The sequence below is a fragment of the Equus przewalskii genome, chromosome 7 (assembly GCF_037783145.1).
Source record: "Equus przewalskii isolate Varuska chromosome 7, EquPr2, whole genome shotgun sequence".
NCBI lineage: Eukaryota > Metazoa > Chordata > Mammalia > Perissodactyla > Equidae > Equus > Equus przewalskii.
The window spans coordinates 41,803,867-41,817,253 of record NC_091837.1 but is presented as its reverse complement, the minus strand read 5'-3'; the positions used below and the strand labels follow the sequence as shown (position 1 = coordinate 41,817,253).

Genomic DNA, 13,387 nt, shown 5'->3' with positions numbered 1-13,387 from the left:
AAAGAAATTTTTCCCTCACTATAAACCTTCTCAAAACTTTCTAGACAATTCTTACAAAGCTGTTCTCCCATATTAAAGTTAGAATCAATCATCCAGTCTCAAAAACTCCTACTGATTATGTCAACTGGAAGTACATTAAACATCTCTATTATTTCCTTTTTTTTTTTATACTGTGCTCACTCATTCAAACTAGATTTCTAATCAAACAAAATATCTCCCTCTCTTTGAAACCAGGGACCAACTTGCTTTACCTATACTCAGTTAGTTGTCTGTTTGCAAAAGTAGTTATAAAATGCATTACTAAAACCCACCCTACTGATAACATTTCCCTGGCCCCTAGTCATCATGGTAACAGATGCTTGAGTTGTTTGTCGGGAACTAGGAGTTGACCCCCTGTCCAGTTCAGGCTGGTTCAAGAACACCAACTCACCAACTGTGTACCCGTGCAGGTGTCTGATAGGTGAGCTCCTGATGTCAGGGAGCCAAAAACTCCACCCTCAGATCATGTCACAGCCTCCATTTTGAGAACATGTGTCCTATGAAGAGCTGTGAAGCCTGACTATGCTTGCACAGATCACCAATTACTTCACTCCTCCTTTACCTCCAACCACCTATCCCCACACTTCAGACCACTCTGCCCCCCTACCCCATAAATATCCCTTGTCCCCATTTTTGGGAAGGTGGATATGAGATTTTTTTCTCCCATCTCCTCACTTGGCTGTCTTGTGAATAAACCCTTTCTCTGCTGCAAACTCATCACCTCAAGGATTGGCTTTTTTTTTGGAAGATTAGCCCTGAGCTAACATCTGCCACAAATCCTCCTCTTTTTGCTGAGGAGGACTGGCTCTGAGCTAACATCCGTGTCCATCTTCCTCTACTTTATATGTGGAATGCTTGCCACAGCATGGCGTGCCAAGCAGTGCCATGCCTGCATCCAGAATCCGAACCGGTGGACCCTGGGCCGCTGAAGCAGAACATGTGAACTTAACTGCTGCACCACGGGGCCAGCCCCACCCCTCAATGATTGGCTTTTCATGCAACCGGCAAAACGAATCTCTTTCCCACCTTGCCACCAAACTGTAGAGTACTTATGTTCTATTTCAAATTAACTATCATTTATCTCTCAGTAAAATATAGTTTCAAATTAACATATACTGAAATATATGTATTTAAAATTATTTTATCTATTAAGGTCTATGTCATGTTAATAGTTAAAACAACTACTAAAAGAAGGTAGTAATCAAATGACATATTTAAGAAAGTAACAAATGTGAAATAAAGTATAAATCTGCTGTAAATAAAACTAGAAGTATGGAAATTTGAATTTTTATTATTTGTTACAGGATGGACTCACTACTTGGGGGGGAGGCAGGATTTGTAATGATACCAAGATTATTTCTATAATAAAGATTTATGGTGACAAAAAAAGGCTCTTTGGAAGAAAGGAATGAATTTATTCTTTAACAAAATGCATAAATAAGGTGCATATAACACTTCACCAAAAAGGTCAAGTTGTATACTTACTATGATCAACTGTTTTTCATCAGCTTTCTCTGCTTCTTTTAGTTTCAAGTCCTTTGGAATTGTTATCTCCAAACGGGAATTACACTTAGGCCAAGAGTGATTTGGTGGTGTCTCCCTTTAAAAATGAGAACAAACGATTGAATGTTATAGATCCACATCACTTCAAATCACTGGAAGGAAAAAAAAAATACTTTATTTTTTATACAACACTGACAAATTTCAACTCCAAGGGGGGAAAAACCACCTTTTAAAAATCCAAGGTGCTGGGGGTGGGGGCCGGCCCTGTGGCCGAGTGGTTGGGTTCTCGCACTCTGCTTGGGTGGCCCAGGGTTTTGCCGGTTCAGATCCTGGGCGCAGACATGGCGCCGCTCATCGGGCCATGCTGGGGCGGCATCCCACATGCCACAACTGGAAGGACCCACAACTAAAAATATACAACTATGTACTGCGGGGGCTTTGGGGAGAAAAAGGAAAAATAAAATCTTAAAAAAAAAAATCCAAGGGGGGAACCCAAGAAAAGCAATTTTCAAACAATAAGAAACTGCAGCATCTACTATAGTTTGAGAAAATTTTAAGTTTTAGCACCTGAATCACTACAGTTTGTCCTAAATACTGTTTTTGGTAATCAGTGAAGCAAAATAAATCATATTTAATTTCATTTGACGTTAAAGACAGAACAAAAAGCTTTTAATCTACTGAAAAGACTTTTTCCATGTTGATAATACGCAGTATTTCGAGGGGTTTGGCGAAAGGAGCATTCTCAAACACTGTTGCTGGGAGTATAAAAAGATACAACCACTTTGGAGGGAAATTTGGCAATGTAGGTTAAGTCACATAGCTATGAATTTATCCTAGATACAGTCACACAGATGAGCAAAGATACGTGTACTGCAGGACGTTTTTTTTGGTAGAAATAAACTAGAAACAACCAAAATGTCTACAAAGTGGAGAACTGTTCAATAAACATTGGAATATTCACACAATGAACTCTAATGTAAAATTTAAAAGAATGAGGAAAAGAAGGTAGAAAAGATGCCCATAATACACATAATACACTAAGTTAAAAAAAAAAAAAAAAGCTATAAAATAGTATGCATGGCAGAAAAAAAGTATAAAGAAAAAAGAATTTCCGAATATCACCGTCTCGCTACATGAAAAACTTGAAGATTACTAGCACAACTTTTCAGGGAAAAATCCCCCAAACTCAAAACTTACAGGTATAAAATCCTTAAGGTCTCATACTTACACTTAAACTAATACCTTACCTGTTATCACTGGTCTTTAATGTTTGGTTATTGAGTATACTATGCTGTTGGGGAGCTGGACCTGTAATTTAATCAAGAAGATGGGTTAGGTACTAAGCTTTGTACTAGCTCTCCACCTAATCGTAGAAAATTATTATACAGAGGAAAAAAACAATACACTAAATGCTTTATTTTTAATAAAGATCACTTGATAAAATTAGAGCCCCTTCCTAAATATTATTATTCAGAAAAGCGGCAGAAAGGCTCTACAGAGCCACAAAGAGATCTAATGGTATATTAAGTTTGCCTCTGGTTTCACCAAAAATTACTAGCACTAACAATAAAGGAAATCGTTAAATGCCTGCATAATTATACAATCGCTAAATAGAAATAACGGAAGACATTTCTTTGTTTTAAAAAAAATTGTAGTCTCTGGAGTTTTAATCACATTAATAATCAAATAATGCAATAATCAACTCATTTTATTTTCTAATAAATCAATGCATTTCTCATATTCATATTATACTTCCCTATCTCTCACTAAGAGAAAAGGTTAAACGATATGCAATTAAAGCAATTATCTGACCCCAATATTGTGCTCCAAGTATACCTCTCCTTTAGCAGAGAGAAAAATAGGAATTAGGAATTTCTTTTCTATATCTCCTGGTGCTTCATCTGATATAAGTGAGCAAATCCCCATTTAACAGTGCAAATAATATACTGTCAAAAATTTTTCACAAGGTTACAAAAATTTTGTATGGTATAAGACGAGAAATTGCAGCACTTATTAAAATCCTTAAGACAAAGATACAATCACTAAGATGAAAAATTGGGTAACTGAGGGTTAAAGACAAGAACTTGGAGTGGTAAAGCACAAATAGTCATTTATACTTGAGAAATAAGCTGCAACCACTAAAGTAAGCAATTCATTAAGTAACACTTCTATGGAGACTAAGTCACAAACAAAAGATTTAAAACAAAAGAACTTGGGTTAGGAAGTCAAAGAATCATACTTAATTACGTTAAACAAGACAATCAACATAAGCAAGTCACCCTCAAAGAATGATGATAATCACACATTTGAAAAACATAAACAATGGTTAAGAAGAATTTAACAGGCCTATATGGTAGTCAATATATTTTCCTGTCATTCTGAAAAAAATATCTGAACACGGTGAAATCCAAATAATATTTTCAAAGTATTACCTGAAAATTTACTCTCCCCAGAATCAATTTTTCCTTGACTAAGCAGAGCTGATACAGTAGTGGTATTTTCCACTGGATTGTTTTCAAGCTTGGATTCCAAACACAGGCTGTAATTCTGAACATATTAAATTCAAAATTTTAATATTTGTTTCTATATCCACTTTTGGATCTTATCCCAATACACTTTCAGTGAATTTTAGCATTATACTAAGAAAATTTAAGATACTTTATATTTGGAGTAATTCACATAGATATGCCATAAAAGCCTCTTCATGATCTCCCCAGAAGCTGCCCTCGCAGCATCAACTCCTATTATTCCCCTTCAGGGTAGATGGGAAAATTTACGTCTCCCACAGATATATTCCATATTTACTTGGCTCTATAATTTTTCTGAGTTTCATCTATCGAAACCTGCATCATCCAACAGAGTAGCCACTGCCACATCTGACTACTGAGGACTTAAAATGTGGCTAGTTAACTGATTTATGTTCTAAATGTATAACACATACTGCATTTTGAAGAGTCAGTACAAAAAAAGTAAAATATCTCAATTTTAAAAACTGATTACATGTTGAAACAACAGTATTTTTATATGACAGGTTTAATAAAATGTACTAATCTTATCAGTTTCTTTTTTAATGTGGCTACCAGAAAATTTGAATATGTGGCTCATATTACACTTCCACTGCATAGTGATGATCTAAAAAACACCATACCCCTGTATAAACACAATTCATTACTTAAATATCGAGCCTCTTCCATGAAGTCTTCCACAAGCTTTCCCATCCCCTCTCCCCAAATTTGGAATAATTCTCCACCTACAGTCATGCCCCACGTAAAGTTTTGGTCAACGATGGATCATATACACAGAGATGGACGAATATATGACGATGGACTGCATATATGACGGTGGTCCCATAAGATTAGTACCACATAGCCTAGGCGTGTAGTAGGCTACACCATCTAGGTTTGTTAAGTACACTGCATGATGTTTACAAAACTACAAAATCACCTAACAACACCTTTCTCAGAATGTGTCCCCGTCACTAAGCAACACATGACTATAGTTCATCTCTATTTCTTTCATGCCCTTATCATTTCCTATTTTAAACGTCGTTTTTGACTCATCTTCTATAACTCTAAAGAGCAAAGACCATATCGTATTTATCTCTGTATTGCCAAGAGCCCCTAAAACAGAACCCTTGTCAAAGGACATAATAACTACCAAAAGAAAAGATTCCAAACTCGGTCAACATTGGCTATCTCAGAGAAACGGAAATGAAGAGGAAACAATTAACTTTCTGTGTGTGTGTGTGTATATATCTATCTGTATTGTGACTGTTATAACAAACATGTAACATTATTTTTGAACATTTTTCTTAAATGAACATTGTCACTAAAAAGCAGAAAAATTAAAAACAATGATGTTACTAACTAATCCCCACTAATAGGAAAGAAGTTAGTTACTGGTTTAAAAATAAATTATAGAATAATTGAGCTTTAAAATTCATGAAGTTGAAATAATTTAAATTCAGCCCAAAGAATTCACAGAAAGCCTATAAGATGCTTAGCCTTATCAAGCATCACTATTTCTCAGTACTGCTCATCATAATTAAAAGAGCAAAGTCACAGGCAGCCACAGAAAGTTTTCAAATGATGTAAAGTTTGTTTTTACATTCGCCTACCTCCCCAAGTATAAATACAGCTAAACTCTGAAGCCAGCCAATCTCAGTTTAAATCCTGACTCCATCAGTTAAATTTCACTCAGGTCAGTTACTTAATCTCTAAGCCTCACTCTCCTCACCTGTAATATGTGGATAATAACAGAACTCACACTGCAGAATGCGGTGACATATGAAGCTCTCCTTTGTCTAACAAAGAGGCAGTGTTCATTTAAACAAAAGCTATTATGATGATTGAACTAAGCTACCTCACTTCTTAGTGTTTATGGGATGAAGAGAAATCTCTAAAGGACTACTGCAATGTAAATTCCTTAAAGGCAGGAAACATTATGTTCTGTAGCCTTAGCACAGTGTCTGGGATGCAGCAGGCACTCAAATGTCTTGAACTGACATGGTCATCCCCACATTTCCTGATCACTCTTTGATGATGATCACATTGTTGATATTGGAGAAAAGGCTGGAAACAACCTAAAAGTGCTTTAACACAGGTAAACATAAATTGTGGTATATTCCTCTACAGCTATTAAAATATCCATGTATCAGTAAGTATGAAATATGTTGACTGCACAAAACCAAGTTGCAAAAAACGAAACAAAAATACATACACACACACACAATGTCAGCATTTATGTAAACATTTAAAACAAACAGTGCTAAGTATTCTTTATGGATATATATACACACATAAACAGTGAAATCATAAAAATATGAACAGAAAAGATCCACACGAACTTCAGGAGCACATTTAATTCTGGGCAAAGAGCAAATGGAAAGAAGAGGGAGGTATGGTCTTTATCTCTGTAAGGTACTTTTCTTCTTTTAAAAGACCAGAATTCAATAAAACGTTGATTTTTGTTAAATTTGGGTGACAGACATGAGTGTAATGTTGGTCTCTGTAGTATTCTGAATGACTGAAATATTCAAGAATTGTCAAATGTCAATAAATTTTTTTTTTTTTTGCCTGAGGAAGATTACCCTGAGCTTAACATCTATGCCAATCTTTCTCTACTTTGTACCTGGGTCACAGCCACGGCATGGCTGCTGATGAGTGGTGTAGGTCTGAGCCTGGGAACCAAACCTAGGCCGCTGAAGCAAGCACATCAAGCTTAACAACTAGGTCATGGGGCTGGCCCAATAAATTTTTTTTTTTTTTTTTGGAAGATTAGCCCTGAACTAACATCTGCTGCGAATCCTCCTCTTTTTGCTGAGGAAGACTGGCCCTATACTAACATCCATGACCATGTTCCTCTACTTTATATGTGCGAGGCCAACCACACCATGGCTTGCCAAGCGGTGCCACATCTGCACCCGGGATCCAAACCGGCAAACCCTGGGCCACCGAAGTGGAATGTGCGAACTTAACCGCTGCGCCACCAGGCTGGCCCCTAAACTTTTTAACACAAGTTTCATAGGACCGTTCCCATAATGTTCCTCAAGACAGAGGGACTGCATGAATCCAAAGCACATTTCAGTAAAAGCACTAGGGAAGGTCAAAATAATGTGGTCTAAGTAAGCATTTCTATGGTAGTGGAGTATATTCCAAAGGAATACATTACATTTCTTACTCGGCAATATATTCTGCATAAACAGTCTTTTGTGTTCTGACGAGTATTTATGCATCAAGCAGTTAAAAGATACACTCTCCTGCTACACCTGGTATGTAGCTATCAATTTGCTGACAAAGACACACCCTGAATAGAAAGCCACCCCACCTCTGCAAGCAGCCACACTTACTACTCATACTACCACTCTACTAACTTCAAATTACTACCACTAATTTGGGGAGGGAGAAAGATTGGCCCTGAGCCAACATCTGTTGCCAATCTTTTTTTTTTTCCTCGTCCCAAAGCCCCAGCACATAGTTGTATATCCTAGCTGCAAGTCATTCTAGCTCTTCTATATGGGATGCCACCACAGCATGGCTTAATGAGTGGTGCGTAAGTCCACGCCCGGGGTCTGAACCAGCGAACCCTGGGCTGCCAAAGCAGAGCATGCAAACTTAACCACTGGGCCATGGGCTGGCCCCAACTATCACTATTTGAATAATTATCTTCTGATTGATGCTTTCATTCCTGTTTGTACAGAAAATAAAATTTAAGAGTACCATATGATATCTGTTCCTTTTAAGTTCACTTTGATTTTTTAGTCCACGAGAATAGGCAATGATGATGTATTTTTGTGGTTTCTGGAATAAAGTACAGACTCCTCACACACTCATATTTGCTCCCAGACCAAAATGCCTCTAAAGAGAACTTTAAATCACTCCCAAAACATTAGGGTAACTTGACTTTTTTCTATACTTATGATTTTTTTCTCAAATGATCTTCTAATCTTCAGAGTATGTTGCTGTAGAAAGGATGATGGCTGAAAATCAGAACACCTGGCTTCTAATCCTATTTGTGCCACCAAACATGTGACCTATATCACATTCCTCTGTTGCTCTCAGTTTTCTGATTATAAAATTAAATAACTGAAACAAATTAGTGGAGTTTTTGAAATCTGTATTATAGAGCTCCAGAGTTCTACACATATAAAATTTCTGCATTTTGGTTTTATAAATTGGTATTCTACCTATGATTTAATTTGGAGAGAAATGGGCTCAAGCTGCTCTTACAGAGTTTCAAAACTACTTCTTCAGATAATCACTCAAGTTTCTACCAGCTATTAGATTCTGTTTTCCGCTTTATTTTTCCATCTTAAAAATTCTTGGCCACTACAATTTTATTCTTAGACTGAAGACTGGATTATTTACATCTTTCAGACATTTCGTTTGTCAACTATCCAAATTGGCCACACAAGTCAAACCAAAAGGTATCTCCACTACTAGAAATGTTTAATGTTTAAATTTTATCACACAGGGAAAAAAGGGCTGATCTGTACTAGCTGAAACTAATTTTAACAACTTGATCAGAACTGGGGCCAACTTTAAGTTCTACATTTTAGTCACTATGAAACATAGTTTCTATGCTTACAATTAATAGAAAAAGGAAACAAATTAATGTGCTAAATGAAAAAGAAAAGCTAGAATTCAACAGGTTTATGCTTCACATAAGATAAAAATGAAGGGGCCAGCCCAGTGGCACAGCAGTTAAGTTCCCACGTTCCGCTTCGGCGGCCCTGGGTTTGCCAGTTTGGATTCCGGGTGTGGACACGGCACCGTTTGGCAAGCCATGCTGTGGCAGGCGTCCCACATATAAAGTAGAGGAAGATGGGCATGGATGTTGGCTCAGGGCCAATCTTCCTCAGCAAAAAGAGGAGGATTGGCAGCAGATGTTAGCTGAGGGCTAATATTCCTCAAAAAAATTAAAATAAAATAAAAATGAAGAGTGAAAATGAGGAAACAATGAGAAGTATTCATGTAAATGTGAGACATTTAAAGGAGTCAGCAAGTTCTAACACCCACTACAAGATAGGGCTAATAAAGCCCTTGCTAACAACTGAATAGGATACCCTAACAAATGACTCTAGTATTTTATGACTTAATTCTTAAGCTGAAATATGTTGTAAAACATTTACTTCTTATTAGAAAGTACTCAGACATCTCTACTGTGCATAATGAAAATAGATTACCTTATCTGGTGTTGACTGAAAAGAATCTTTCCTCTGGTTATCCAATGGTGGGTTGGGACATGGTTTTATCTGATTATCCAAATGACAATTTTCAGGAGCCCTTTTTGTGGTTTTATTAATTTGAATTGTAGTATCATTAATTTTAACTTCTCTAGAATTAATTTCTCTCATGTCTTCCTGCTGGCAAGCTGTATTTTTATCATCATGTGGTTTTGTCCCTATAAATGTACTGTGAGTCACAGGATGATGCATTTCTAATGCTGGTAGTGAAAAACTGGTTCGTAATGAGCCCAATTTAGGGGAAACTTGAGAGTCCAACTTATTTTGCTGCACAGAGTTAAATTTTGAGAGTTTAATTTTAGTCCAGTTGGAGTTCTTTTTAGTTGAGCTGTTCATTCCATTTAGTATACATTTCACAGGCTTTGTTTTTCTACTGGGGAAGAAACGATTACATTGAACGTGCTGATTTGTTTCCTTCTGATGAAGTATTTGTCTCGCAATATCAGTCTCTTCCAATTTTATTTCTGCTGGCTTCTCCTCCTTTACACTTTCCATTTGTGAGGATTCCTTTTTTACCTCTACAGTATCTGACTCAATTTCACCAGCAATTTCTTCACAGAGCTGAAGAATGCTACCTCGTTTGCTCTTTCCTGCTTGCTCCAGCTCATTATCGACACTTTGTTCAGGCACTAATGGCTGTGGACTTTTTTGGGATTTTGCACTACTATTCACTTGTGTGTGAATTGACTTCTCATTCCTTTTGGAGACCACTGAAGGAGACAATTTTGATCTTTTTATCTCAGAAGAAGTTACAGTCAGAGATTTTTTCCCCTCTTTTCTAATATTCTTCTGAAGACACTTTCCAGATCCTTTTATGCACTCAGAACTACAAGCATAAACTGTCTGAGGCTCTATCTTGCGTTTTTTTCCTTTTGGGGAATTTATTACCTCATTAATTAATGGATTTTCATCCTCTTTAGAGTCAGACTTCATTTCCAGTATTTTTCTTTTCACATGTTTTTGACTTGTTTTAACTTTATTAGATTTACTTTGAGTATTGCTACAATGCTCTTTTCTTATTGGTGGCAAACTCTGTTTAACCACTTGAACTTGACCCTGAATTTCTCTACTACGCAGAGACATTGTTGAAACCTCTGTTAACTGTTGTAGTCTTTGTGATCTCCGGTTAAGCTGCTCATTTGCTTTAGGGGGTTCATGCACTGACTTTTTCTGAGACAATTTTTTCTGTTTTGTAGATTCTTGTTGTGAATGTCCCTTTGCAGTCACCATATTTTTATTAATGGATTTACCACCTTTTTTATCACAGGATGCTGCCTTTGCTGACCTTGTACTCATGCATGTTCCTAATTCAGGCTCATTTATTTTATTTCCACTAGAAGATTTAACCACTGATTTTATAGCTTCCTTTGGGACTGATTTTTTTGCTAGATTCCTTTGAGAACCTTGAATTTGTATTCCTAAATTCTTATCTTCACTTTTTTTAATAACAGTGGAGGAATTTTCTTTTGATTTCTCCTGAATGGACATCATTCCTGAGTAGGGTCCTCTTTTTCCGAGTAGTTTTTTGAGAGGCTTTTTGTGTCCTGGCGGGTACAAATGCTGAATGTCTAGAATTATTACTGAAGAGCAGATCTTAAAAATCAACTTTCATTGATGCTGATATACATTTTCAACAAAAATACTAGTTTGCTTCAAGTAAGGTTTCTGTCATCCCTAGGACATGAGAAAAGCTGGTACGAAGGCTGAAAGATATTTGTTTTACTTTGGACAAGGTAATACAAATTTAAGGAAAATTTAACTCCAATTCGATGTTTTTAGAACTTTTCATTAAAAAAATTTAATACAGATTCAATCTGTTTTGTTAATTTTTCAATTAATATTGGTTTTCGGACGTAGCCCTATTATTAAAGGAGTTATCACTGACCTATCTGTTTTGACAAAGTTTTTGAAAACTTTTTTCTTCTGAAGTCTACAGTTACTGAACTTTGATTCATTTGAAACATGTCTTACAGCTAAAATGTTTTTTCCTTTGTTTGCTGAGCCTGTTGGTTTAAAGTTCTTATCTAACCTCTTTCGTTTAATAAAATACTCTATTAATATAGATTTTCTTTTGTGCTGCCATTTCTGAAAAAAAAAAGAAAATGAAATTTTGTACAATTCAAGAAATATAGCAATGCTAACACTATACAGAAATAACTGTGATTTATATAAAAACTAGCTTTTGAGTTATTTAGTCTGCAAACTTAAGGCTAACAGAATAAAGTATCCCAAGTACAGTCTTATAAATAACCAATAACTTGTCTTATATAAGCATGGAATAGTTGAAAATCAGTTTATTCTTCGAGGTTACTTACAATTCTTTTCCCACGTGAGAGAATTGATCTTTCAGCCACCATAACTCATGAAAATTTGACAAAACCATTCCTTATAATATCCTCTTAACACATTACACAGCACCTAAAAGAAAAAGCATTTTAAAATGTTTAAAATGTACAAAGGAAAGATGTAATCATTGAATCACCTCTCATATATCATATATAACATTCTATAATTTTACCCTGTCCTATCATTAGTCTTCAGAGCCCACTTTATACATAGCATTTTAATTTTAGCATTTCTAATGTGAAGTAAACTATGATACATGCATCCAATGGAATTGTATGCATCCATTTTATGTTGTAGAAACAACTTTTAAAATACAAAAACAATCCATAATATGCACATATAACGGATTAAACTGATAAAGTGAAATCCCATTTTGAGGAAAAACAGTGGACATAAAATAACTATATAAATAGAAAACCACTGACACAGTTAAAAAGGCAGATTTAAACACACATTTACCTCTTCTCTCATGTAAAACCTACTTAAAAAAAACAACAGATTAAGACAAAACCATAAATACAACAAAGAACAAAAGAGAAGATGATAAAACGTATGGAAGCCACAAAGAAGGACAAAAAATAACTAACCTCCAGACACAAGAAACCTGAACCCTAAACAGGAAATGAGGAAAGCTGAGAAGCAACTCTGTTTAAACCACAGAATCCTCCAAGACTCAGGAATTGGCAGTACCAGGCTCCATAGGACAGGGGGAAGAAAATGGGACTCAAAAAAACAGAGACTCCCAAATTGCCACTCCAACTACTAGGACCCAGAAGTCTGCCCCTGCATCATTCCCGAAGACTGGAGGTATAAATCTCTGGAAGGAGTAAAACAAAAGGTCTTTGGTGTCTGGGGGTTCAACAGTCATAGGTGAGGGAAGAAATATCATACTGACAACAGAGCGAATAAATAGGAGTACACATTCTGACTGCTGAAACCCACTCCCTCCACCCAAAGTCCTCTTTGCCTACTGAGAGATTCCTAGAGGACAGCAGCTAAACCTATGCCTTCTAGGAAGGAAACTAATGAATTACACACACACACACACACACACACACACACGTACTCACACTCATTCACATCCTACAATCAGAAGACTTACCAGCCCACCCACCATCCAAACACACCTAGCTTCAATCAGTTTTAATGTCTCACTGGTAACCATGAGTAGATAAACAAGCATCACCACATACATGAGGAAAACCTTAAAATGAAAAAAACAGGAAACAAATAGTTTGGAAAAAAAACTATGCGGAGACAAAAATTAAAAATAAGCTAATTCATCCATGAAACAAATATGCAAGAACATTCACAGTACAAAAAAGAACTTATGAAAATTAAAAATACATAAAAGAAATTAAAAAGTCAATAGAAGCATTAGAAGATAAAGGTAAGATCTGCTAGAACAAAAAGACTGAACTGGCAAATAGGAGACGAAGGGTAAGAAAACTAAAGGATCATCCAGGAAGGTCCAACAGTCCAGTAATTTGAGTTTTAGAAAACAGAGAAAAAACACCGAAAAAAATCAAGAATTCAAGAAATTTTCCTAGAACTAACAGACTTGAGTTTCCAGATTAAAAGGGCCAAGAGCATCTAACACAATGGATGAAAAAAAAGATTTTAAGAAGCATATCATGAGAACAAAAAGATGACCCTCAAACTTTTAGAGGGGGAAAAATTCTCGAACACATACAGAAGATTAAGACTCAGAATCACATTAGACCTCTCAATAGCAATAGCAGAAGAGAGATAATG

General features: G+C 36.1%; 1 protein-coding gene across 18 annotated transcripts in view; it reads right to left on the bottom strand.

Annotated features, from left to right (window-relative positions):
• The window catches only part of ESCO1 (establishment of sister chromatid cohesion N-acetyltransferase 1), a 74,615-nt gene that overhangs the window by 40,140 nt on the left and 21,088 nt on the right, over positions 1-13,387 (bottom strand). For 12 of the 18 annotated variants that reach the window (XR_011542604.1, XR_011542606.1, XR_011542607.1 and 9 more), the window contains 5 exons: positions 11,602-11,704; positions 9,227-11,371; positions 3,975-4,089; positions 2,790-2,850; positions 1,525-1,639 (listed from right to left, as the gene is read on the bottom strand). Coding sequence is in view for 14 of the 18 variants with exons in the window: in XM_070629726.1 (XP_070485827.1) it covers positions 1,525-1,639; positions 2,790-2,850; positions 3,975-4,089; positions 9,227-10,777 (1,842 nt within the window). In the remaining 4 variants the exon portion in view is untranslated. The remainder of the gene's footprint in view (positions 1-1,524; positions 1,640-2,789; positions 2,851-3,974; positions 4,090-9,226; positions 11,372-11,601; positions 11,705-13,387) is intronic. The other 6 variants (XM_070629733.1, XM_070629732.1, XM_070629731.1 and 3 more) reach the window with 1 other exon arrangement.